This window comes from Bufo bufo, chromosome 6, assembly GCF_905171765.1.
Source record: "Bufo bufo chromosome 6, aBufBuf1.1, whole genome shotgun sequence".
Classification (NCBI taxonomy): domain Eukaryota; kingdom Metazoa; phylum Chordata; class Amphibia; order Anura; family Bufonidae; genus Bufo; species Bufo bufo.
The window spans coordinates 331932232-331959238 of NC_053394.1; the positions used below are offsets into that span (position 1 = coordinate 331932232).

Genomic DNA, 27007 nt, shown 5'->3' on the forward strand with positions numbered 1-27007 from the left:
CCGTCCTCGGACGCATCCACCTCCACAATAAAAGGTTTCTCCTGATCAGGCTGGATCAGAATGAGAGCGCTACTAAATGCCTTTTTTAAGGTTTCAAATGAAGAGATAGCCTTGGTAGACCAATTCTCCAAATCCGCCCCTTTCTTAGTAAGGTCGGTCAATGGCTTAGCAATTACAGAAAAATTCATGATAAATTTACGGTAGTAATTAGCGAAACCCAAAAACCGTTGAAAGCCTTTAAGGATGAAGGCCTTACCCATTCCTTAATTGCTAAAACCTTACCAGGATCCATCTTAAAGGCGTGAGGAGTCAAAACATGCCCTAGAAACAGTATCTCCTGTACACCAAAGACACATTTCTCTTGCTTAGCGGATAGCTGGTTCTCCCTCAACACCTCTAATACTTGTTTGACATGAGACACATGAGATTCGAAATCTGGAGAGAATACCAAAATGTCATCAAAATAGACAATAATAAATTTACCTAAGAACTCCCTGAGAATATCGTTCATTAAGTTTTGGAACACAGCTGGGGCATTGCTGAGTCCAAAAGCCATCACCTGATATTCAAAGTGTCCTATCGGAGTATTGAACGCTGTCTTCCATTCGTCTCCCTCCTTGATTCGGATTAGATTGTATGCCCCTTTCAGGTCAATCTTGGAAAACCAGGTTGCCCCCAGAACCTGGTTAAATAAATCCAGAATCAATGGGAGAGAGTATTTATTTTGGACAGTGATCTTATTCAATCTCCGGTAATCAATACAAGGCCTAAGACCACCATCCTTCTTTTTAACAAAGAAAAACCCTGCTCCCATAGGAGAGATTGAAGGTCTAATATGCCCTTTAGCAAGGCTCTCCTTAATATAATCTTCCATAGCCTTGCGTTCGGGCCCTGAAAGATTATAAATTCGCCCTTTAGGAAATTCGGCTGTCATGCCCCACTCTGACGAGGTGCGGAGGTCGGCCAGGATTGCAGCACGAATTTAGTGGTTGTTTTGGAGCCGTGCTGGATCCGCCTCTCATCAGGTGCACTGGGTGGGGTAATTAGTTTAAATAGCTAACTAGCCCAGTGTCCTGAGCGGATTATACTAATCATTGTGGTCTTGGAAGCTAGGAAGGAAGGTTGGCTGTCTGCTCCAGCTCAGGAAGATAAGTGCGATTTCAAGTTTGGTTGTTTTGTGTCATCTATCCCATCCAGGTTCTGTGCGAGCAGGCTGCTCCTTTTTCCCTACTTCACCATCTCAGGGAATTCAGGGTTTTGTCAGCCCAGGCACGGGGACACCTCATACCTACCTTTAAGGTCTGTAGGTGGGCTGAGCATTGCAGGGAAAGAGGTCAGGGATTAGTTAGGAGGTGACCCTTCCCCTGTCTCTCGCCCAGAGCCTGGTTGGTGCGTTATCTGTTAGACTGAGTGCACGTCCGCCGTGACATTATAATCCGCCATACTGTGACTACCATCACTCAGCGCTTTTGTGATGGCGTCAATTGATGCACTGGTTGACCGCATGCAGGGTTTATCCCTAGAGGTTGCGGATCTGCGTAGTTCGGTCACACAGTGTCAGAGGGTTCTGGCATCTGGTACAGGTCAAATTGGTGGGGAGCCTAAAGTCGCTCTTCCCGAGAAATTTACAGGGGGTACGGATGATTTTTTCCGCTTTAAAGAGTCATGCAATTTGTACTTTCGACTGCGTCCATTTTCGTCAGGTAATGAAGATCAGAGGATTGGTATCATCATGTCTTTGCTTAAAGGGGACGCGCAATCCTGGGCTTTTTCTCTGCCGCCCGGTTCTCTGGCTCTCCGGTCGGTGGAGGAATTTTTCAAAGCCCTGAGATTGATTTACGATGACCCAGATCGGGTCTCGATGGCAGAATCGAGATTGCGTAACTTACTACAGGGTAAACATACTGCAGAGGGTTACTGCACAGAGTTTAGGAGGTGGGCTACTGAGTCGGGGTGGAATGACCCCACGTTACGTAGTCAGTTTTGTCAGGGGTTATCTGAAAGGTTGAAGGATGCCCTGGCTTTTCATGAGTACCCGGATACTTTAGAGAATGCAATGTCTTTGGCGCATGCAGTTTCCATCCTCAGTTTGGTACCTTTTCTGGGTCTGGTTCCTCTGGGATGCCAGAGGAGGAGAGATTCTCTTCTGCCTTATCCTCAATCTGGCGGAGGATTCAAGGAAATTTGGAGAGGATGGGTGAGAGGTATAAACAAATGGCTGACAAGAGACGTATGACTGGTCCGGACCTGTGTGTGGGTTTTCTGGTGTGGTTGTCCACTAAGAATATCAAATTGAGAGTGCCATCTTGGAAGCTGGGTCCAAGATTTATTGGTCCGTATAAAATTTCTGCGGTGATCAATCCTGTGGCGTTTCGGCTTGATCTTCCGCAGACTTGGAGGATCCATGATGTGTTCCACAGGTCTTTACTAAAAAAATACGTGAGACCGGTGGAACCATCGCCATTGCCTCCTCCTCCTGTTCTGGTCGAGGGAAACTTGGAGTTTGAGATCTCCAGGATTCTCGACTCGAGAGTTCTTCGGGGTTCCCTTCAGTACCTGGTGCACTGGAGGGGATACGGTCCTGAGGAGAGGATGTGGGTTCCGGCGGTGGATATCAACGCCAGCCGACTGGTGAGGGCTTTTCATAGGTCCCATCCGGATAAGGTTGGTCCGGGGTGTCCAGAGGTCACCCGTAGAAGGGGGGGTACTGTCATGCCCCACTCTGACGAGGTGCGGAGGTCGGCCAGGATTGCAGCACGAATTTAGTGGTTGTTTTGGAGCCGTGCTGGATCCGCCTCTCATCAGGTGCACTGGGTGGGGTAATTAGTTTAAATAGCAAACTAGCCCAGTGTCCTGAGCGGATTATACTAATCATTGTGGTCTTGGAAGCTAGGAAGGAAGGTTGGCTGTCTGCTCAAGCTCAGGAAGATAAGTGCTATTTCAAGTTTGGTTGTTTTGTGTCATCTATCCCATCCAGGTTCTGTGCGAGCAGGAATTCAGGGTTTTGTCAGCCCAGGCACGGGGACACCTCATACCTACCTTTAAGGTCTGTAGGTGGGCTGAGCATTGCAGGGAAAGAGGTCAGGGATTAGTTAGGAGGTGACCCTTCCCCTGTCTCTCGCCCAGAGCCTGGTTGGTGCGTTATCGATTAGACTGAGTGCACGTCCGCCGTGACATCGGCACCCTCTATTAGCTCTATGGCGCAATCATAAGGTCTATGGGGGGGTAGAACCTCTGGAGTAGGGGATGAGAATACATCAGAAAATTCTTTAATAACTGAGGGTAATGTATTAGACCTTACTGAAACCCCAGCCTGGACCATGGACAAGCATGAGTCACACTTAGGTCCCCATTTCACCAACTCTCCTTTGGACCAATCAATTGTGGGGTTATGTAAACGGAGCCAAGGCAACCCCAGTACCACCTCAACCGGTAGGTTCTCCAGGACTAAAAGGGAACATCTCTCAGAGTGGCACACACCCACGGTCAGAGAAATTTCAGAGGTACATGACCTCACCGTACCACCTATCAGGGGAGTAGCATCAATAGCCATGACATGGATAGGTGTAGGTAAAGCAAACAAGGAATATCCAATTTACTAGCAAATTCAAAGTCAATAAAGCTGGCCGCTGAACCGGAATCAATAAAGGCCTTACCCGGCCACTTATTAACCCCCAGAGAAATTGTTATGGGTACCAAAAGCTTATATTTAGAAAAATCAGGGTGTACCTGGTCTTTAGGTTGTCCTGCCTTAGGAGACTTGTCAGAGAGGACCCTCTTAGGACACTTGTTGATCCAATGGCCAGGATCTCCACAGTAGAAGCACTCTCCGCGTCTGCGACGAAGATTACCCCTGGTCATGCCAACCTGCATGGGTTCCTCGGTGGAGACCTCAGTGTTGTCCCTGGAAAAGGCCTCTGGCTGGACCACCATCTGAGAACAGAAATGTCGTTCTTGTCGTCTCTCTCTAACTCGTCGGTCAAGTCGAACAACTAGGGTCACCATCTCCTCTAAGGTCTCTGGAATTTGATAACTGATTAATAGATCTTTTAAATTATCAGACAGACCAGACCTAAACTGACTCTTCAGGGCTGGTTCATTCCATCATGAGGGGACACACCACCGTCTGAATTGGGTGCAATACTCCTCCGCAGGGAGATGGCCCTGAACCAGTGCCCTAAGAGCCGTCTCGGCTACCAGGGCCCTGTCTGGTTCGTCATAGAGGGTACCCAGGACCTGAAAAAAAACCTCCACAGAAGTCAGACAACTGGCCCCAGGAGGTAACGAGAATGCCCAGGCCTGGGGATCACCCTGTAGTAGAGAAATGATAATCCCCACGCGTTGACTCTCAGGACCGGAGGACACGGGGCGCAAACGGAAGTAGAGTTTGCAACTCTCAAAGGAGAGAAACCTCTTCCGGTCTCCAGAAAAGGGTTCTGGGAGCTTGATCTGGGGTTCAAAATGTGGACTGGAGGGCAGAGGAGAGGAAGAACCTTGCCCTAACTCAAAAGAACGGAGTTTCTTTCCTAGCTCCTGCACCACCTGTGTCAAGCTAGAGACATGGTCAGTCAGGGTAGTAAGAGGATTCATGATACAGTGGTTATTGGGCCTGTTAATCTGTAACGGTCACGTCCGCACACACATAGGGGGAAGGATAGTGACCACTGCGCTCCACCCTCACCCCTGGCCCCGCCTACTTGCCTCACGAGTCCTGATGACAGGGGACAACTGGACGACAGTTCCTAACTTAGGATATGTGCAGGGAAGACAGACAAGACAAAATACGGAACATGAACGGACCGGGTCAGAACCAAGAAAGCTACGCAGTACAAAGGATTAAGCAAAGAATGGTCAGGAGAAGCCGGGGTCAAATACCAGGAGAACAGAGAAGTACAAGAGGAGTCCTAAGAGAGTAGTCAGGTGGGAGCCGAGGTCACAATACCAGGACGGATGCGCAGTACAGGAGGAGCAGGCAAAGGATCGTCAGGGAACAGGATCAGGTAAGTATTCAGTAGTCCAACAAATAGCCAGGAACCTAGAAATTAACAGGCAACCTGTAGCCAGCAGGCTGCCTGTATTTATAGTGGGGAGTGAGGGTCATGTGACGTGGCCAGCGTCACATGACCGACAGACCAACCAGTCGAGCACCGATTGATCAGCGCGGCGCTCAAGGCAGACTAGGAGCAGGGAACCACCCAGCTAGTAAAGCCGCCCTGGGAATGAGGTCAAACACAGATCCTCATTCCCAAAGCTAAGCAACAGGTCTGCGGGAAATGGGGGACCGAGTGCACCTTCGGAACCCCGTGACAGATGGACCTGTGTCTTTTTCAATGTTATCTACTATACAACAATATACATATTGGGGCAAATGTATTATCCTTCCTACAAGTAGGGTTACAGATTTTCATCGCATTGCAATATACAGTACACAGCCTTGAAAAAGTATTCATACCTCCTGAGCTTTTTCAAATTTTTTAACGTTACCCACAAACTTAAATGTATTGTAATTAGGTGACTTCTGAAGGTAATTGGTCACACTGGATTTTATTTAGGGGTATCAGGGGCTGACTACAAATGCTAGCCACACTTTTCAGATTTTGATTTGTTAAAAATTTTTAAAACCATGTATCATTTTCTTTTCACTTCACACGTACTTGCCACCTTGTGTTGATCTATCACATGACATCCCAAAAAAATACATTCAAGTTTATGGGTGTAACGTAAAAAAATGTGGAATAGTTCAAGGGGTATAAATACTTTTTCAAGGAACTGTAGATTTTATTATGGGAGTTCAGTGCCATGTTTCATTTTAAAGCAGACCTGTTAGCCCTCCCGACATGCCAGTTTTAGAAAATAACAGTTTCGAGGATTGTGCATTGTGTTTTCCCCTGTTTTTCCTCTTGTAGTGTTTGTCCATACACAGTCTGATAGTGTCCAGTCAGTGCTGACGGTATTAGACTGTGCAACGATAAAACCTTATTGACAAGAGGGATGGTAATGCCCAGCAGTTTTATTCATATTTTCTGGAGGGATAAAAGGAGAATGAGTAGAAAGTGCTTGATTTACACAGGGAATGCAAATATTAACTAAAATAGACTGGATGTTTTTAAAAAAAAAACACATTATAGGTATGAGAGGGACACTATTGATCCATGACCCCCATTGTGTATGCCTTCCTTAGAAGCACAGCTGTAATACCAATGACTCAGGGTACAGCCACACAGTCAGGTTTCTGCATGTAGTTTTGGAGTAAATTCAAAAAAGAGGAGAATTTGTATCTGTCCTTTATTTCTTCTTTCCTTTTATGATCCACTCCTAATTTTGGCTTCCAAAACTGCATCAGGAAACCTGACTTTGTGGCCGAACTCTAAGTTTTAACCTTGAATGATTGCATTTCTTGTAAATGCAGCATATAACGTATATGCATGAGCGTCTGAGAAGCTTCGGTGCTGTAGCAATGTGTGATATTAAGAACAGACATTGTTTCCTGGAATCTAGAGGCATAACCAGGATTGAAGCCTGTAATACACAGCAACAGGAGATGGGGGTAATTGAAGGGGGTTCCCATCATCCCCAGCCACAGTCTAACAATTCGACCACAGCAGTACAGCTGTACTTTAATTCCCCCATAAGTCTTTGCAGAGGAATCTCTTCCGGATCTCGGCTTGTTTGGGAAGGTTCATTCAACTCCTTGCCAGGGACAGAGCAGGTCTCTGAACGGATGCTGGGAGGGCCTGTAATACAAAGAAAGACTACTGTCTGATCAGTAAAAAGTCTAGGACGTGTCCTCCAATCAGACAGGTGGGTACAGGGTAGTCTTTGTTCTCCGTCTCCCCAGATAGATAAATGCATGATCTATGAAGAACCTTTCTGTCCACATGTCTGCAGTGATATCTGTGCTTGCTGTGCACTGTAGCATATCAGAACGTAAGGTACAAATGTATTCACATTCCACGCGTTATGTGTCTAAATATCGGAGCGGCAAAATGGTTTAAAATGTATTCGGGGATTTCTTAAATATGAGCTTTCTTATAAATCGTAATAATTTTGCTGCAGTGGATTTGCATGCGGTAGATACCCAGTGTTTTACAATTTTAAGAGGTTTAAGAAAAGTTATCCTCACACTGTGAAAAGATCACGGCATAAATTGACCTGGGGTGCGAATTTCAAAACCATAGCATGTAAATTTATCTTGTTGATTCCTACCGCAGTTTTCACCCCTTGCAATGTAGGGGGTGAAACCCATAGCAAATAAGCAGCAAAATCTGAGATACTCCACAGTGGATTTCCGCTGTGCAATCGTGACAAAATCAAATGTGATGACAAGAAGAGTTAAAGTAGTAGATATATAACATATCTTTAGGGCAGATATCTTAAAACTCATTTACTTACTGGTACTATAAAACAAGAATAGGCCATCACTAAATAAAAGGTGGAAAAACCCTTTAAAAAGAGGGCTAAATCAGTTTTAAATGCCTAAAGATATAGGGGGGGATCTGACACCCCTCACTCCCACTGATTGCTGTAAAAATAAAAGGTTGTCGGAAAACTTCTTTCGTTTATAATTTGCTGTAAAAGGGAAATGACGGTGCTGAAATCTTGCATCCTTTCAATGTAAACTGTGTCTGCAGGAGTTCCAGGCAGAGAGGAGTCCACATTGCTGGTCATGTGTAACTTTGAACCCACATCACAACTAGAGTTGCTTATTTGTCATGTGACTGACTGAAGTAGAGCGGACTCCTCTATGCCTGGGACTCCTACAAACAGAATTTATAGTTGCAGGACAGATCTTAGAGTTTTGAGCTCCACCCAGCATTTAACATGCTAAATATAGTTCACCCTTCGTATTACCTAAAGGTCTTGTGAGCACCACTGTTTATTACTTTGGGGGAAAAATGTGTCTAGCCAGAAATGCCAGGATAATCCAGTACACTGGACCAAGTCAGGGTAGCATAGTCTAAACAACTTCAAAGAAATAAGACAATCATAAAACCTTAAAATGAGTTAAAATAACAGATAAATAGGTATCAAAAACAAATTTCCCAAAAATTGTCTGGGGAGTACCACAAGGGGGCCAGTATGTCAGATGATCAGTAAGAGTGGGGCATCCAAATCAAAGACGGTGAGCAGAGTATAGATTCATTTTTTGTCACATAAGGTCAGGTGATTCAGATGTCATATTTGGAAAGGTAAGGAGAGCTGAAGGTGTATTCCATCTTGTACTTCACTTCTTCTTCTCTAATATCACCCTAAAACGTCATACTTGTACTATCCTTTTGCAAAGACCCCGTCCTCATAAGAATAACCCTAAAAATGTCCTACACCTATAGAGGTCCAAGAACCCCAACAAATAAGCTCAAATAGGTTTCTGCTGGCATCTAGAACCGCTTCATCAGTGGGCGGCAAAGTTTGGACAAGGTCCATCATTAGAAGTGTATGTCCAGAAGTAGAAAAGGAGCGGTATCCTGTTAAGGTGCCTAAAGGTGAAGCGACATCCTGGTCATCTGACCAAGGTTGGTGAGTCCACCTGTCCACGTTAATCATGGTATCTATTTTTCTATCTGTCACTATCTGTGTCACTATGCCATGTGCATACATACATGCTTTTAGTTAGTGTAACCCCGCTGCTTTGTCTCCCTAGGGGCTTGCCTTTGGTACTCCCCAGGTCATTTTTGGGAAATTTGTTTTGATACCTATGTATGGGATATTTTAACTGAATTTAGTCAAGGTTACACTTTGTGACCAGCTTATCTTTGTGAAGTTGAAAAAAATATGACCTGTCATCTTTAAAGAGGACCTTTCATCGGTCCAAACATTGTAAGATAATTATCACACTGTGTAGAGCGGCGCCCTGGAAACTCACTGCACTAACTATTATTCCAGGGCGCCGCTCCGTTCTCCCGCTATGTCCCCCGTTATTTTTGCTGAATTGGTTATACTAGGCGGAGTCTGCCCTGTTTCTCCCTGGGCGTTCCTTCTCCCAGGCTGTAGCGCTGTCCAATCGCAGCACAGAGCTCACAGCTAGGGAGTTTTTTTTTCTCCCTGGCTGTGAGCTCTGTGCTGCGATTGGACAGCGCTACAGCCTGGGAGAAGGGCAGACTCCAACTAGTATAACCAATTCAGCAAAAATACCGGGGGACATAGCGGGAGAACAGAGTGGCCCCGGAATAATAGTAAGTGCAGTGAGATCCCGGGGCGCCGCTCTACACAGCCTGAAAATTACACAGCCTGTGTTCACATTTGCATCGGCCTACATCTCAAATATCAGACAAAAACGTGAGACATAGTCTCATTAGTGGTTATCTCATCAGAGATATAGCAATATTTCTTTGTACACTCAAAATCCCCCCCCCCCCCCCCCAAAAAAAAAAAATGGTGGCACTGCAAACACCCCAAAATGTAATTTAAATTAGATACTAATTAGGTGCAATGGAAACGCCACAAAAAGTTTAAATAACTTGAACCAATAAATTATGAACATTTCTGACCCATTTTAATTAAAGGGTTTGTCCAGGTTTTGGAGAACCCCTGCACCACTTAGACAAGTGATTGGTTGCAGCCGGGTAAATAACTCTCGACTGGAAAAACCAGAGAGGTGATGAGAGCTTTGCCAGGTAAATACTTATCAGTTCTTTATTGCAGGTTGGTCCTGAGGGTTGTCTGGTTTTCTCCAGAAATTGGACAACCACATTTATAACCAATATTCATTTTTACAAAGAAAATATTTCTGTTCATTGTATTGTTCTTGCCATCAATTTTGGCAAAATTATCCTGAAGTATGCATCCTGGCCACCACGAACAGAGTGCTCCCCTGTATTTTCCAAGTTGACTTTGGGTCTCCTCCCTGCCAATTTAGGTGCAATTGTAGAACATAATATAGTGTTCCTAGCCTAGTTTCTCAGTTGCACAGCTGTGCAGGGGAGTAGCTATAGAGGTTGCAGAGATAACAGTGCCTGAGAGGGCTGAAAGGTCACCCTACCACATGAAGAAGACATCATTATCATAACTGGCATAGGGTAGCTCTAGGACCTTGTTATGGATTTTGAATAAGTGCACAGGAGATTCAAGTTACACATCTAAATAAGTGCAGAATGAAAGTCTCAAATTAATTCAGATATGTATTTGAAGGGAACCTGTCACCTGGATTTTGGGTATAGAGCTGAGGACATGGGCTGCTAGATCGGCGCTAGCACATCTGCAATATCCAGTCCCCATAACTCTCTGTGCTTTTATTGTGTCAAAAAATGATTTTATATATTTGTAAATGAACCTTAGATGAGTCCTGTCTCCTCCATGCTTCTGTTAAAGATGTGTGAATTTTATTCTATATTTTGTATCTCTAGGACTGTAATGAGTTAACTTTTTCTTCTTCAAGTGCCTCCCACCCCCCTCTTTGTTTCAAGACTGGAGAAGAGAGGGGGGTAAAGAGCTGTGCTGTGGGAAGTGTCTGTTTTCTCATCTTTGTACAGGTGTCCCAAGGGAGGTGTCTAGACTGTGGAGGAATGCAGAAGCCAATCATATGACTTGATGATATGTATATATTATTCACTGCCTATAGAGAAGCACCTCCTTGAAGTGTCACATATGACGTATGCAGTATTATTGTTAGAATGGACGCCATTAGAACATGGCGTCTACTTAGATGTTTACATTAGTTCACATTCCAAAGTGGTACGCACTGCGCAGATGTTGGAGTGTTATCTCTGTTTCTCTTATCTCTTTCCCCTTTTTGACCAATGAAACAATGTTTAAGACTCAGAGAGGACTGCCCTCTTCTGAAGATGAATATAACGTTTACTCTTTGTAATAAAAGAGAGAGATTGCTTTGACCAGCTTCTGTGTCAGTGTCCAGTCTCTCAACCACGCGTGGATATTAACCCCTTGGGGGTACATTGGTTTGGAGCACCAGAGTGCATCTCAAATGCTCTAATTTAGGGCAACTTTAACACTTCAGAGATGAGTCCAGCATTCTCTGACTCTGAGCCCAGCCATGCCCACTGTGAAGAAGCCCAGCACCGCCCCGCATCCTCCGAATCTCCTCCCTGCTTCCTGATGTCACAAAGCTAGAGCGCCGTAATCTCGCGATATGCGATCTAGCACATGCGCAGTTAGTTCCCTGAGGCTGATGCCAGCACAGGGAACGAACACTATGCCGACACTGCGCATGCGCTAGCTCACGCATTGTGAGATTACGGCGCTCTAACTTTGTGACGTCGGGGAGAAAGGAGGAGATTTGGAGTATGCAGGGCGGTGCTGGACAGTGGGTGTGGTTGGGCTCCAGAAACGTTAGTAGCCTAATTTACATATATATAAAATTGTGTTTTTTTTTACACGATAAAAACACAGAGAGCTATGGGGAATGGATATTGCGGATGTGCTAGCAGCAATCTAGCAGTCCATGTCCTCAGCTCAATACCTAAAATCCAGGTGACAGGTTCCCTTTAAAGTCAATAATCAGACTCTCTCCAACCCTAGGAAACGCATACTCTTGTGCTCATTGTCACCCCCCCGCTGAGTAATGAACTTTTGTATAGAAGAACAGTGGGTGATGTCTCTTCTAAGCATAATTCTTTCTCATAAAGATGGTTGTCAACTCCATAGAACCAGTGGTCTGACAAACTACATTAAATATCTTTACCTGCATTATGACCCATGAACCCAAGTGAATCCCATAACTCATAGTTACTTATTAGGATTCCCTATTACAACATCACCCAACCTACATTACCAGGTTTGTATTCCAATTTCTAATGTGACTCTCAACCTACTGTATATCACCTTATTTTGGTAATTCCTTACTTGAATTTCATTAATATTGTATGACTTATCTTGATTTTAGAAATGGATACTGTTAATCGGGTACAGACCTACAAAAAAAGACGGGACTCAACCTTAGCAGAAAAGGTGAAGATTCTAGAACTTCTACAACAACCTAAAGCATCTCAGTCATCAGTGGCTAGGAACATGGGACTTTCACAGTCAACAATTAGCAGAGTGATGAAAAAAAGAGAAGAAATTCTAGAACGTTGGAACCATAATGAGAACCCAGGTCGTAAACGTAATAGACCATTTAAACATGCCAAGGTCGATGAGGCTCTTCTAGAGTGGCTACTCTTTGCCAAGGCCAATAAACTGCCCATTTCTGGACCTATACTCATGAGACAGGCTGAAGCAATTGCAAAGGAAATTGGATGCCCACAGTTTAAACCATCAAATGGATGGTTATGGAGGTGGAAAGAAAGGTACCGACTTTTCTATAGAGCAGAAGTCTTACCAGGGGAAAGGAGGTTTGGGAGTGTAGGACAAGGTAAGTATGTAAAACTCCTACCCACACAGATGGTGAGAATGGAACTAAACAGTGGAACAGATGAAAGAATTACTGGAAGTCAGTTCAGCTCTAGTGGACGGATTCAAGGAGAAAGGCATGGCCATATGATGTCAATGCTCTGTAGCCAAGCTACTCCAGTAGATGTTTTAAGTAGATCTGCATTACTTGCACGAATTGCTAAAGATTACCCTTTACAAGACATTTTCTGTGCCGTAGGGTCTCCATTTTATTTTAGAATATTGGAAAAGCAAGGGATGAATGCTGAGCCAAAGGAAACAGTCTGCATTTGGTTCTGCTGCAACATAAATGGGACAGAAAGACTTAAATTACTAGTTACTCACAACCTTTCTTCAAGATCTCTTGGAACTCACTGCCTTTCTCCAGTGTCCCTTAAAGCTAGTAATAATGGCCATATGACTGACAGTTTGCTCGTAGAGTGGCTTCTCAACTGGGATGCAAAACTTGATAGACTAGAAAGAAAAATTCTTCTGGCCTTTACAGCACATAATACTGGACCAAAAGTGAAACTTAGAAATATCTCATTATGTATTTTTCCCAAAGAACATGCTTCATCAAATCATCGCTTTGGTGAAGAGCTGGTCAGCGAATTCAGTATTATCTACAGAGAACTTCTTCTAGAGAGACTCCAAGAAGATACTACAATTGATGGAAAGACCGAGGTATCTCTGCTCCATAAAATGTGCGAGTTATCACTTGTGGAAGCTAGTTACACCATGAATAAAGCATGGCTAAGAGTAACACCTCATACTATAAAGTCCTGTTTTCAAAAACTGGAAGGGATCCGAATTCTTTGCTCTGCTACGCATGATCCATCAGAGGCTAGATCCCATGAAGATATATCATTCCCCATTTTACAAGAAACCAACAGTAATTCTGAAAATTACACATCACTAACAACGGGTTGTGTCTCTTACCGAACACTCACAATTAAGGAAGAGAATGATGAAAGCCTTGGATTCGAAACCACATATAAAAAACCACCATATCCAAATGAAAAAGTAAAAGCTGACTTTTCATCCAACGAGGATCAGGCCTCATACAGTGGTTTAGAGTCATATCCAAAACTATCTGCCATCGACGAAATATCTACAGTTGTGGTTAAGTCTGAAGAATCAAGACCATGTGTGAGTGTTGAGGAAATCAAAGAAGCTTGTGATTTAATCCAGCGGTTTTTGTGCAATGAAAACCAAGATATGAGTATTTTCTGTGCACTGCAAAGTCAGATCGAGAGATGTCTGGCTAATCCAACTATGACAAAATCTTGTAAATAATGGGTTGCCTATGATACTACTACATTATGTAATGGGACACAGGTGGCGTCTACTCTTCTTTTAAGCTCAGGCCTGGTGGACATTTGAGTCTATAATTTAGTGGAAAAAGTAAACTTTAAAAAATAAAATAAAAAACATAACTCTTAAAGTGGTCTGCATGGACTATATATAGAAAATATGTGGCAAGGCAAACAGGACACAGCAGGGCCTTCTTTTTTAAGCTGCAGCTTAACAATGTGTTTCATCCAAAACTTAAAAAAAAAAAAAAATTGGTGCCCTTTTCATTAGCATAGTAGTTTGGTACTTACTAAACAAGAATTCTTCCTTAGGAGACCATCCACGAAATGTTGAGTATTCTTCCTATATGAGCCTAGATATTCTCTCTATTGCAAGCTACTATTGCTATTTACCTTGTATGGATGGATCACATACAGATAAAAAGTAGTTTTACTTAGATCCAGAGCAGATACCTTTTCACCTTAAAAGATCCTTCTATTATAACTATAACTAACCTGGTGTCCAGATGACAGCACCATTCTGCTCCACGTACAGATTTATTTCAAAACAGAAAGACAGATTCCTCCTCCACTCTGTGTTGGCACGTAACACCAGTGATGTGCTTGAAGGGGACTGGCTGGGTTGCTCAGTGCATTAGCTAAACCAGACCCCTTCTCCTTCGCGTCTGATGAAAAGGCAGAGAGGGTGACTGGCTTAGCTAATGAACTGAGACACAGTCAGACCCCTTAAAGCTCTATTAGGGGATTAAAGCCCCTTTTCTTTGCCAAAGCGAATACAGAATTGGAACGAACCAGCATTGAAATTAGGACACCTGTAGAACTACACCTTTAAAGTGAATCTGTCACCATACCATGCTCTCCTGTTTAAGGAGAATTTGTCAGCTCCAAAAGATCCACCAGACTAGAGTACGCAGTGTATAGTGTAAGTGATGCTGAGTCTTGTTATGTAATTCTTATCTTCATACTCGCATTCTGATGCTGTTTTTCCATAAAATGCATTAAGACTCATTTTTGAGTCCTTTACATTATGTGCATGAACACAGGAGTCCTCTTGTTGCATCTTACTGGTGGCTTGTCGGAGCAAAGTGTCAGAATGCATGTGAGTATAAGGATAGGCATCACTTACAATATTCACCGCTTACTCTAGTTTGGGTGGTGTTTCGGGGGCTGACAGATTCCCTTTAAGGGCAGTATACTATAATGACAGGGTCACACTATTAAGCCATTTGGCTAATAGAAAACAGGGAACGTTTTAGACTTATAACTATGAGGGGAGGTGCTCCTCTCATAAACACATGACTCATAACTATCCACTGTATTCTTTGTTAGCTGCTAATAGTAGAGTAGACCTGTCCCCATAATATGCTGCCTTTATACACGGTGACAGACGCCCCTTAAAAAGTTTTCTCATTAATACATCCACTTTCTGAATTAGAGTTGGTCTAGGGATGAGCTGATTGTCATGGGTCTGGCTTTAGAAACCGCCAATGATCAATTGTAATCATCAGAAGAAGCTATGGTTCAACCTGCAATAAGCGGGTGGACTTTGTGACACATGGATGTACCATCATAGCCTTGAAAGTCCATCATTCAAAAACCTCCATCAATTAGCTAGAGAAGATAGCTGCTACAAAGATAATCTCTCTCTATTGAGGAGAGACAGCATGTTAATTTCATTGGGCGCCATATAATCTCCATGTGGTAGCACTGCAGGGGAAATTAAAGGGGTTGTCTCACGAAAAATACTCTACACTTTTCAAACCAACACATGGATCTGAATTCTTTTGTAATTGCATGTAATTAAAATTTTAGCATAACCACTGAGTTATTCAATAAAATGTATCTGTTTAGTGCCACCTGCAGTTTTTTATTTTCTTATTTCTTTGACCTGGTCATTGAGATGGCCGCACATGCTCAGTTTCATCCTTTAACTGCCTCCTGACCTGTGATAGGGAGAGCATGGCCACACCCCCTTAGCTGTGATAGGGAGAGCATGGACACGCCCCCTTAGCTGCAGCAGAAAATATACTCCCCTTGAGCTGCCAGCTTGATGTAAATATAGCAGAGCAATGAATATGGAGATCTCTGGATCCATGTGAGGTACAGGGCTGCTTCTGCCTCTAGAAAGAGGTTATCATGTACTATATAATGTCAGATTTTCTTTTTTTAATTAGTCATGGGATAACCCCTTTAAGGACTTGCGGCGAGGCTACCCTGCAGATTACATCTGATTGAATGGGGGAAGGAGGGGGGGGTTAACAAAAATTGTATAAAAAAAACTGTAAAAAGTTGACAAGCCCTTTAAAGATATATTCAGCGTTAGGGACTCTGCTTACATTTCTGCATTTCCTGCCAATATATCCATATTATTAACACTGCCAGTATGACTGTTTTACTGCCTTTTTTATTGACCAGTATTGTCACTAATGGCTAATTTTACAGTATATCTGATTATTATATTTAGACCGCTTTAACATGACGCTGTGCATAGAGACTTTGTATTCAACTGATATTCCTTGTTTTTGTTCCTTATTGTTGGAATAAAATTCCCTTTATTGTGGAACTTCAACCATTAAAGAGCCCTCCTCTGTCTGCTTGCTTTATATATGGACACCTTTGGAAAAATTTTATTATTATTTTTGAATTATACTGAGTTTGGCATAAAAAAATCTTTTAATCTTTCCTTATAACTAAGACCCTCCATGCCCCTTATCAGTTTAGTTGCTCTCCTTTGTACATTTTACAGCTCCAGGGCATCCTTTCTATGGACCGATGCCCAGTGGATATTCCAGATGACGCCGCACCAAAGCTTTGTAAAGTGGTAATATTAAATCCCTGTAATTGCTCCAGAATTAATATTTTATAGAGAATGCTAATATAAAAAACAGACATGTCAGGAAAATGGACAGGTCCTCTGTAAACACAGGTACAATATACTCATCTGAATGGAGCCTAAGGGTATGCACAGTTTTTGCAGCATTTTCACTTTTGTTTGCATATGTTTAACACGAAAATAGTTTCCTGGCGCTTTTACAAAAAAAAGGCCACCAAAAAGTCACAAAATACCACATGTGCACAAACCCTTACGTGCAAAACCCTTTAAAAAGAATTATACATACAGTATATAAAGTATATCCGGTGTTTATAGCTGTAACTATAGATGTGTCTAAACACATTAGTATGTAAAGGTGACTTGCACAGTAGTAATTAATTTGTACAGAATCCAAGTAAAAAATTAAAAAAAATCTGAGAAAATAAAAAATCAACTCAGAAACTATTTTATTATTGGTTTATTTTGAATTCTAACAAACCAGAAAAAATAGTTATTGTGCGGTTACCAACTGGTTTAGAATGAATAGCATCAGATAAGAGCTATGATCAATGGGAATCAGAATGTGACAGCCTCTTTTCTATATCACTGTGTACAAATTTATATATCATTATTTATAACGTATATAATTTATATAATACAGTGCAGCTTGTATGCCATTTAACTTTTGATTTACCACACATTTAGATCTTATGTACACAGGCTCCGTGCATTTGGCTTCCTAGTATAGAGCTGTACAGCCTCTGTCATCTACTGTACCATTTTCTACGGAGTGTCATAAAAATGGAATCCAGAAGTAATAATCTCTGCACCTGTTTGTAAGACCCAAATCCCTTGTATGGGCAATGTATTGTATCTGGACATTTGTGGTATCCTTTTGGTATGTCATAAATGTCCGATAGTGCGTGTCCGACCATGATGATGGCTACCGCACATGCGTGGCTGTCTACTTTCACAGCTATGGGACTTTCAAAAATTTCCATGCATGCGCTGGGCTATTTTCTGAAGTCCCATAACAGTGAATGAAGAAACCCGTGCATGTACAATGTCCTCTCCATTTACAGCTGAGACATCTTCAGGAGAAGTCGGATCCACGCCGATCGGACCTTTATGACATATCTCATTGATGTGCCAGAAATGTCCACATGGCACAACACCTTTAAGGGTACTTTCACACTAGCGTTAGAAGAATCTGGCAGGCAGTTCCGTTGCCGGAACTGCCTGCCAGATCCGGAAATCTGTATGCAAACGGATATCATTTGTTTCCGGATCCGGATGCGGCTCCGTCTGACATATGCATTGCAATACTGGATCCGTCTCTCCAGTGTCATCCGGAAAACCAGATCCGGTATTTATCTTTTTCACAGATTTAAAGGTCTGTGCATGCGCAGACCGGGAACCCAGATCAGTTTTTCCGGAAAACACGGGGTTCCAGATCCGGCGTTAATACATTTCAATGGGCAATGTATTGTATCTGTGCCAGAAATGTCCACATGGCACAACACCTTGTAAGGGTACTTTCACACTAGCGTTAGAAGAATCTGGCTTAAAGGTCTGTGCATGCGCAGACCGGGAAACCAGATCAGTTTTTCCGGAAAACACAGGGTTCCAGATCCGGCATTAATACATTTCAATGGAAATTAATGCCGGATCCGGCAAGTGTTCCGGAATTTTGGCCGGAGAAAATACTGCAGCATGCTGCGGTATTTTCTCCGGCCAAATACCGTAAAAGGGACTGAACTGAAGACATCCTGATGCATACTGAACAGATTTCTCTCCATTCAGAATGCATTGGGACAAAACTGATCAGTTTTTTTCGGTATTGAGCCCCTAGGACGGAACTCAATGCTGGGAAAATTTAACGCTAGTGTGAAAGTAGCCTAAGATTTATACAGCCGTGTGCATTAGACCTAAGGATGATCTTTACATAGATTTTATCAGAAAGTAGGAAATTCATGAAATCCTAAATCCACGTAACTTTTAGTACCCAGGAAATTAAAGGCTCTTTTACATTGGGTGATAATCGCCTGATTGATCTTTTATTAAAACTATCAATCACAATCATTGACCAGTGTAATCATGTCCAACGATCAAATGACGATCAGCACTTTGCTTGTTTGTCATTCATTACGTCTTTTATGTGGACGTGTAAATCATTGTTTGATGGCAGAACATCCACTTGCATAAACGGGCATCTGCCCATCGTTTACAATCCAATGGGCATGAAAAGGGAGAGGACAAGCGATTGAACCTACTTTATCTACTTGTGTAAAAGGATCCTAAGATCTACGCTGCTGTTTGTAGATTCTAAAGGCCTCCATACACATTAGTGTATCGTCAGCTGAACCCACCAAGAACGTCAGGTTCTGCTCAGAACCTAATCTGGACCTCCTAACTCTCCCGCGATCCATGATGTCGGTGGAGGAAAAAGGATTGGGTGAAATTTATATTTTGGCCTGATCCTTTTGCTCTCCAAGGAGATACGCCACCAGCAGAGGTATCTGTCAGCAGCTTTCTCCTCTCTTCACATTGAATACATGCTTGGCCAAAACAAACATGTATTTGTATGGAGGAGTCGTGAGAGATAGCTGCCTGATCGCTCGCCCGACAGCTATTGAATGTGCATGTCCAGCTTTACAGTTAAAGAATAATTTAACCATCCTTCTAATGACATGAAGGGCGCATTAATCAGCTTGTACCAACAAATTATGGGATTTGCAAAGTACCGGAAATCCTTTTTTAACTTCTCATGTTGGCGAGCCACTACTTTCTTAGTCTTCCAGTTAAAGGGCATCTGTCAGCAGCTTTGTACTTATCAAGTTTTAATATATGCAAATGAGCCCCTAGGAGCAACGGGGGAGTTGCTATTACTCCTAGAAGCTCTGCTCTCTCTGCAACTGCCGTTCCCTCTGCACTTTAATTGACGGGATCAGGCAGTGTAAACGTGATCATTTGCATATATTAAAACATCATTTTTCTCAGCAATGCGGGCACACATGAACATGGGACCAACACAGATGCCTTCAGATGCCAAGCGCACATGTACAAAACTGCTGACAGATGCCTTTTAAAGAAATGTGCCCATGATCATGGTGTTTCTTCCACATGAGTGCTATGCAGACTGTTCTCCAGTGTAGGGACTCCAAACAGCAGCATAGATCTCAGCTTCTTGGATCAAGCTGGTGATTGGGACTAACTGCACTCAAACCATTATTTTCCATTATGTTTTTAAGGGGCTGTCAGGATTAGAAGAGAGCCTGGCTTGGGATATGCCTTATATTGCACGTCAGTTCTATTCACCTGAATGGGGCGGAGCCGCAATACCAGACATGTCCCATGAATGGCAGTGGCGCTGTTTTTGAAAAAAGTATCCTTTTTTAAATTCCTATAAATGTTGGTTCTGCCCCACAAATGACCGCCTTGACTGTATGTCATCTGCTCACCCCCCTTATAGAGATATAATCCATACTAATAAATGGCAAGCATATCATGTAAGCTGCCACTGCGTATGGACCAGAGACCCGTTGGACTAGTCAAACGCAGACTTACGACTGTAATAAAAATTAAATATATTTGCTCTGAACTCTGTATGGATATACATATATATATCTATATATAGACTTATCATAAAAACCGCAAAATGCAAAGTCAAGACTGAAAATAAGATTCCGGCATAGACTGTGATGTATTCCTGCAGCTTGTGTCGAGGACACTCGATTGTAGAAATCAGCTGAAGGCACGAACCGTTCTGCCTCCTCCAGACGAGGACATCAGACTACACATAAGGCACTATATCGCTGGGAGAGACGTTCAAGCAGCACCCATGGATCTTACGGAGTATTCAGCACCAGAGGGGTTAGTTTGGCAATCTGTAGCTGTTCCAGCATTTCACAGTTCCTTAGTCTATCGGTCAATCTGTTGGGTTTGTGCATGGACCATATAGGTCCTGACTTTATCTTCTCCAGGCACATTTTCTTAGGATAAAAGACCGAGACGAGACATCTTGGCTGACAAGAAGGAGTGAATGATGAAGACGATGGTTTTGGGACAAGAATGAAGATCAAGTTGCTAGAGAAAAGTGGAAACAGAATAAAGTTAATATTTTGCTGTAGACGCGGGATTTCGTCAGCGATGCATGGAACTTGGACATCAATCAAGAGGAGCGGGGCGGGCAGAACAGGGGACCCGGGCGGGATAAAGGGTGAGTAGACCGAGCCTCTAGGTGCTGAATCTACGCCCACATAGCACCTAGAGGCTCATTAGCATATAATAAAAGTGCTTATTTTATCAGAACGGCTGCAGGGAGAAAGGTAAAAAACATACTGTTATGTAGTGCTGACATTAGCGCATCGCTATATCAGTCAGCTACATAACAGTATTTCTGGTGGTAGAAACCCTTTTGTTTGTATGGAGAGTATTATTTGGATACTCTATGGCAGTATTTTTGAACAATGTATGGCAGTATAATCTGAATATTGCATTTCAGAACTGTTTGATCATATTAATTGACCCCTAAGTGGAAGTTTTTGTGCATTGCATGGACTGTTTTTTTACCAACATATGGTGTCATTATTTAAGCAAGGGATGCCCAACCTGCGGCCCTCCGGCTGTTGCAAAACTACAACTCCCAGCATGCCCTGATAGCTGTAGGCTGTCCATTCATGATGGAAGTTGTAGTTTTGCAACAGTTGGGGGGCATCACTGATTTAATGCATGGAGGTATTATTGGACACTTTATGGCAGTACATTTGATCAGTTTATGGTAGTATATTATGAGCACTGGATTTCAGCACTGTTCTGTGGTATTAACTGAACCCCACATGGATGTTTTAGTTGTATATTGCCTAGCACTATTTTTCAAACAATATAAGTCATTATTTAATCACTGTATGTGGTTATTATCTGGACACTTTATGGCAGTACATTTGAGCACTGTATGGCAGTATGATCTGACCACTGCTTTTCAGCACTCTTTGGTGGCACTAATTGAGTCCTATGTGGAAATTTCATTAGCGCTATTCTTTGACCAAAATATGGTGTTATTATTTAAACAGTGTATGACATTACGTACAATTTCTCCTTCCGGTTTGCCAAAGTCCAGATACAACATTCTGGTGCCATCATCAGAAGACATCCGTAGTCTCTCAAAAGGTTTATGGAGATGGATGACCCTGTTTAATCCAGGTTCTTCAGTAAACAGAGTGAATCCTTGGTCAATGTGTATGGAAAGTGCACACTCCTTCCCACCCCACGTACATGCTGGCCAAAGAGAAAAGACATAAGTAAGGTTGATAGCACAATTTTGGCTCCAGGTTCACATAGGCAAATGGCACAGATATTCCACTGCCTGCATACAGCTATTTATGTATGAGAGTCATTTCTGTACTCCAATACAGTCCAATCCAATCCTCAACCTACCATCATATTAGATGAGGGTTCCACCGTGACATCACCCAGGAGTGTACAGGATTAGAAAACATGGCTGCTTTCTTCTTGGAATAGCATTTGGTATTGCAGCTTAGTTCCATTCACTTCAGAGAAGCTAAGTTGCAATACCAGACACAACGTGTGGACAGGATTGGTTCTGTTTTAAGAAGAAGGCAGCCAATGTTTTCTAATACTCTACAAACCCTGCTCTTTTTATTTTGATGCCCTTCCTCAAGATAGGCCATCAATATCTGATCAGCGGGGTTCGGACAACCCCACCGATCATCTGTTTGGGTGTAGCTCCAGCACCAGAAATAGAAAGTTGAAGTAAATGGGAGAAGCACTGCAGTAACCAGCTCCATCCACTACACATTGGATGGAACTGTGTAGTTCCTGCGCCTGGTCTTGTGCTGGAGCTACCACAGAACAGGTGGTCGTCAGGGGCGCAGGGTGTCGGACCCCCACCAATCAGATACTGATGACGTATTCTGAGCATAAGGCATCAGTATAAAAGGAGTGGAAAAGTCCTTTAAAGGGGTTCTCATGACTAAGGTAAAAAATGAAAATCAGACATTATGTAGTATAGGACAACCTCTTTCTAAGAAAGCTAGAACCAGCCCTGTACCTCACATTTATCCACAGATCTCTCCATTCATTGCTCTGCTAGATTTATATAAAGCTGACAGCTCAAGGGGAGTGTCTTTTCTGCTGCAGCTAAGGGGGGCGTGTCCATGATCTCCCTATCACAACTCAGGGGGCGTGTCCATGATCTCTCTATCACAACTCAGGGGGCTGTTGAAGGATGAAACTGAGTATGTGTGACCATGTCAGCGAGCAGGTCAAAGAAATAAGAAAAAAAAAACTGTAGGTGGCTATACAGATACATTTTATATAATAAGTTTGCTAAATTTTTAATTACATGCAATTAGAAAAGTATTCAGATCCAGGTGCTGGTTTAAAAACTGTAGAATATTTTTAGTGGGACAACCCCTTTAAGGATACACATATCACACCTACCTGTGGTCACCTCTTGGATGAGTTCAGCTGCATTGTGGCACCCATCTACTAAAGCCCGTGTCCACTCGGCCAGCTCTCGTTGTGTCTCCACACTAAACAGATGCGTCTCTACCCCCTTCTGCGTCCCGGAGCGGAGGGCGAACGTCAACTCTGTGTTGTACAATGAGGTGCTTTTTGGAGGCCCAGAATGTACAAGTCTAGGAGAGTGGGGAAAAAAACTGAATAGTTCATTGCTTATAGAGCGGTCATTGCTCAAATAAACCTGTTCCAGGAGCAAAATGCAATAGCTGAAGCGAAACCCACAGGTAAAGCCAATATCTGTAAGTATTTACTGCTGGATTTATAAACTTGAAGACTATGGCTCACACCGTATGGATCCCTAAGACCTTATATGGACCAGTTTTATAGAAAATCAGGCCATGCACATGAAGTATAGTAGGGCCCTGCTCACCAGTTTTTCATAGGTAGTCTGCAGTATAATGCCTGCGTAATACTTGCATATATTATCCACATAATATGTCATTTTCAATCTACAGAAAACTGCTTTCCATCATTCACCACAGGAGGTTAAGGGTAGGGCGACATGGCGACACCGGTCGTGGCCAGGATCGCAGTAGCATCGCAATCTAGTGGTGACCCCATGCAAATGAATGGGGGCACAACATGATTCGCACATGTACCATGACTGCAAACATTGAATTGCAAAAAGCTATCAGAGTTGGAATTTTTTGTGATTCAGGAATCGCAGGTGTGCCACTCAGGCTCTGACCCCATTCATTTCTATGGGATCACCACTACACTGCGATTCCCTGTAATCCTGGCCGTGACCAGTGTCGCCATGTAGCCCTACATTTAATATGACAATACATGGCAGTCTAGTGTGGGGAGGACATCCCTATAATGATAACTTTACAGATACCAGTGCAGAGCATTAAAGCATGTACACATGGCAGATCTTCCCTGTATATTTTGCTGTGTATTACATGAAATCTGCCCAAAATTTGCCTCCCATTATTATCAATGGAAATCCATGGCGATTAGAAATCTGTGTTGTGAAAAAAAAATTATATGCTCATTGTTAAATCCACGTGTGGACCTAAACCCTATTGAGCATCTGTGTGGCATCCTCAAACGGAAGGTGGAGGAGCACACGGTCTCTAACATCCACCAGCCCCGTGATGTCGTCATGGAGGAGTGGAAGAGGATTCCAGTGGCAACCTGTGAAGCTCTAGCAAACTCCATGCCCAAGAGAGTTAAGACAGTGCCAGTGGCAGATTACAATAGGGACGTTCAGGTTGGCAGCCCTGGGCCCAGCACCACTGGGGGGCCCAGCACCACTGGGGGGCCCAACGCCACATACTGCAGCGGGAGCGCATCCCTTCCCTGCCGCCGATCACCGCCATAGGCTTCAGGCCTATGCGGTAGTGAAATCCCAGCGCAGGCGTGCGTTATGACATAATTGTGTGCGCTTGTGCCGGGACGCAGCACAGTGAAGTGTGCGTGCCTGGACATTGATGAGTATTTACCTTTTATTTATTTTTTTATTTTTTTTATTTTATGTGCCAATGTTGGGGGACATGGGGGGGACACACAGGAGGACATGTGAAGAGACAGTACATCGGGGGAAATTGCAGTATGGGGGAAAAATACTATGTGGGGGAAAAATATTATAGTGGGATTACTGTGTGGGGGCAAATTTTTATGGGAGGGATTACTATGTGGGGGCAACTAATGTGTGGGGGCAGTTTGGGGAAAACTACTATGTGGGGGCAATGTGGGGAAAACTACTGTGTGGGGGCAGTGTGGGGTAAATTACTATGTGGGGGCAGTGTGGGAAAAACTACTGTGTGGGGGCAGTGTGGGGTAAATTACTATGTGGGGGCAGTGTGGGGGAAACTACTATGTGGGGGCAATGTGGGAAAAACTACTGTGTGGGGGCAGTGTGGGGTAAATTACTATGTGGGGGCAGTGTGGGAAAAACTACTGTGTGGGGGCAGTGTGGGGTAAATTACTATGTGGGGGCAGTGTGGGGGAAACTACTATGTGGGGGCAGTGTGGGGTAAATTACTATGTGGGGGCAGTGTGGGGGAAACTACTATGTGGGGGCAGTGTGGGAAAAACTACTGTGTGGGGGCAGTGTGGGGTAAATTACTATGTGGGGGCAGTGTGGGGTAAATTACTATGTGGGGGCAGTGTGGGAAAAACTACTATGTGGGGGCAGTGTGGGAAAAACTACTATGTGGGGGCAGTGTGGGAAAAACTACTATGTGGGGGCAGTGTGGGAAAAACTACTATGTGGGGGCAGTGTGGGGTAAATTACTATGTGGGGGCAGTGTGGGGGAAATTACTGTGTGGGGGCAGTGTGGGGGAAATTACTGTGTGGGGGCAGTGTAGGTGGAAATTACTATGTGGGGGCAGTGTGGGGGAAATCACTGTGTGGGGGCAGTGTGGGGGAAATCACTGTGTGGGGGCAGTGTGGGGGAAATCACTGTGTGGGGGCAGTGTGGGGGAAATCACTGTGTGGGGGCAGTGTGGGGGAAATCACTGTGTGGGGGCAGTGTGGGGGAAATCACTGTGTGGGGGCAGTGTGGGGGAAATCACTGTGTGGGGGCAGTGTGGGGGAAATCACTGTGTGGGGGCAGTGTGGGGGAAATCACTGTGTGGGGGCAGTGTGGGGGAAATTACTGTGTGGGGGCAGTGTGGGGGAAATCACTGTGTGGGGGCAGTGTGGGGGAAATCACTGTGTGGGGGCAGTGTGGGGGAAATCACTGTGTGGGGGCAGTGTGGGGGAAATCACTGTGTGGGGGCAGTGTGGGGGAAATCACTGTGTGGGGGCAGTGTGGGGGAAATCACTGTGTGGGGGAAATCACTGTGTGGGGGCAGTGTGGGGGCAATCACTGTGTGGGGGCAGTGTGGGGGAAATCACTGTGTGGGGGCAGTGTGGGGGAAATCACTGTGTGGGGGCAGTGTGGGGGAAATCACTGTGTGGGGGCAGTGTGGGGGAAATCACTGTGTGGGGGCAGTGTGGGGGAAATCACTGTGTGGGGGCAGTGTAGGTGGAAATTACTATGTGGGGGCAGTGTAGGTGGAAATTACTATGTGGGGGCAGTGTAGGTGGAAATTACTGTGTGGTGGCAGTGTAGGTGGAAATTACTGTGTGGTGGCAGTGTAGGTGGAAATTACTGTGTGGTGGCAGTGTGGGGGAAACTACCAATAGTGTGAATATGCACAGGCCGGTTAGCCCATGCAGCATTAATAAAAAAAAAAATAACGTTTCAGCACTCAGGATTTCTTGGTAGCTAAAATCCTTGATTTTATTCAGGCAGTAAAAAATAGTGTACAGGACATCCACCCACTAGTGCAGCAACATTGATGCGTTTCGAACAGAGTTCTTATATAACTACTGTGTGGGGGCAGTGTGGGGGAAACTACTGTGTGGGGGAAATTACTGTATGGGGGTAAACTACTATATGGGGCAGTGTGGGGAAAATTACTATTTGGGGAAAATTACTGTGTGGGAGCAAACTACTATATGGGGGCTGTGTGGGGGAACTACTGTGTGGGGGCAGTGTGGGGGAAACTACTGTGTAGGGGCAGTGTGGGGGAAACTACTGTGTAGGGGCAGTGTGGGGGAAACTACTGTGTAGGGGCAGTGTGGGGGAAACTACTGTGTAGGGGCAGTGTGGGGGAAACTACTGTGTGGGGGCAGTGTGGGGGAAACTACTGTGTAGGGGCAGTGTGGGGGAAACTACTGTGTAGGGGCAGTGTGGGGGAAACTACTGTGTAGGGGCAGTGTGGGGGAAACTACTGTGTAGGGGCAGTGTGGGGGAAACTACTGTGTAGGGGCAGTGTGGGGGAAACTACTGTGTAGGGGCAGTGTGGGGGAAACTACTGTGTAGGGGCAGTGTGGGGGAAACTACTGTGTAGGGGCAGTGTGGGGGAAACTACTGTGTAGGGGCAGTGTGGGGGAAACTACTGTGTAGGGGCAGTGTGGGGGAAACTACTGTGTAGGGGCAGTGTGGGGGAAACTACTGTGTAGGGGCAGTGTGGGGGAAACTACTGTGTAGGGGCAGTGTGGGGGAAACTACTGTGTAGG

General features: G+C 44.1%; 2 protein-coding genes and 1 long non-coding RNA gene across 4 annotated transcripts in view; 1 reads left to right on the top strand and 2 right to left on the bottom strand.

The window, feature by feature from the left end:
- Positions 1 to 1762: 1762 nt before the first annotated feature.
- LOC121003762 lies at positions 1763 to 19369 on the bottom strand. The gene is made up of 3 exons (XR_005779599.1): positions 18310 to 19369; positions 7502 to 7505; positions 1763 to 1774 (listed from the first exon to the last, which is right to left on the bottom strand). It is a non-coding gene; the product is annotated as an uncharacterized LOC121003762 (long non-coding RNA).
- On the top strand, positions 6663 to 14514 carry LOC121003761 (tigger transposable element-derived protein 3-like). 2 transcript variants are annotated; one of them, XM_040435649.1, is made up of 2 exons: positions 6663 to 6801; positions 11840 to 14514. In XM_040435649.1, the coding sequence occupies exon 2, from the start codon at positions 11842 to 11844 to the stop codon at positions 13618 to 13620; it is 1779 nt and encodes a 592-aa protein (XP_040291583.1). In that variant the 5' UTR covers positions 6663 to 6801; positions 11840 to 11841; the 3' UTR covers positions 13621 to 14514. The 2 variants fall into 2 exon arrangements, with proteins under 2 accessions (XP_040291583.1, XP_040291584.1); XM_040435650.1 differs by lacking the exon at positions 6663 to 6801 and adding an exon at positions 8302 to 8513.
- A 647-nt stretch (positions 19370 to 20016) lies between the features above and the next one.
- Positions 20017 to 27007, bottom strand: part of SNTA1 (syntrophin alpha 1) — a 74240-nt gene continuing 67249 nt past the window's right edge. The window contains exons 6-8 of the mRNA XM_040437192.1: positions 22912 to 23108; positions 21539 to 21726; positions 20017 to 20535 (exon numbers count right to left, since the gene is read on the bottom strand). Coding sequence (XP_040293126.1) covers positions 20443 to 20535; positions 21539 to 21726; positions 22912 to 23108 — 478 coding nt within the window. The 3' untranslated portion in view covers positions 20017 to 20442. The remainder of the gene's footprint in view (positions 20536 to 21538; positions 21727 to 22911; positions 23109 to 27007) is intronic.

Excerpts from the sequence above, each read along its gene's own strand:
- LOC121003761 (XM_040435649.1), top strand. The coding sequence starts at position 11,842 with ATGGATACTGTTAATCGGGTACAGACCTACAAAAAAAGACGGGACTCA.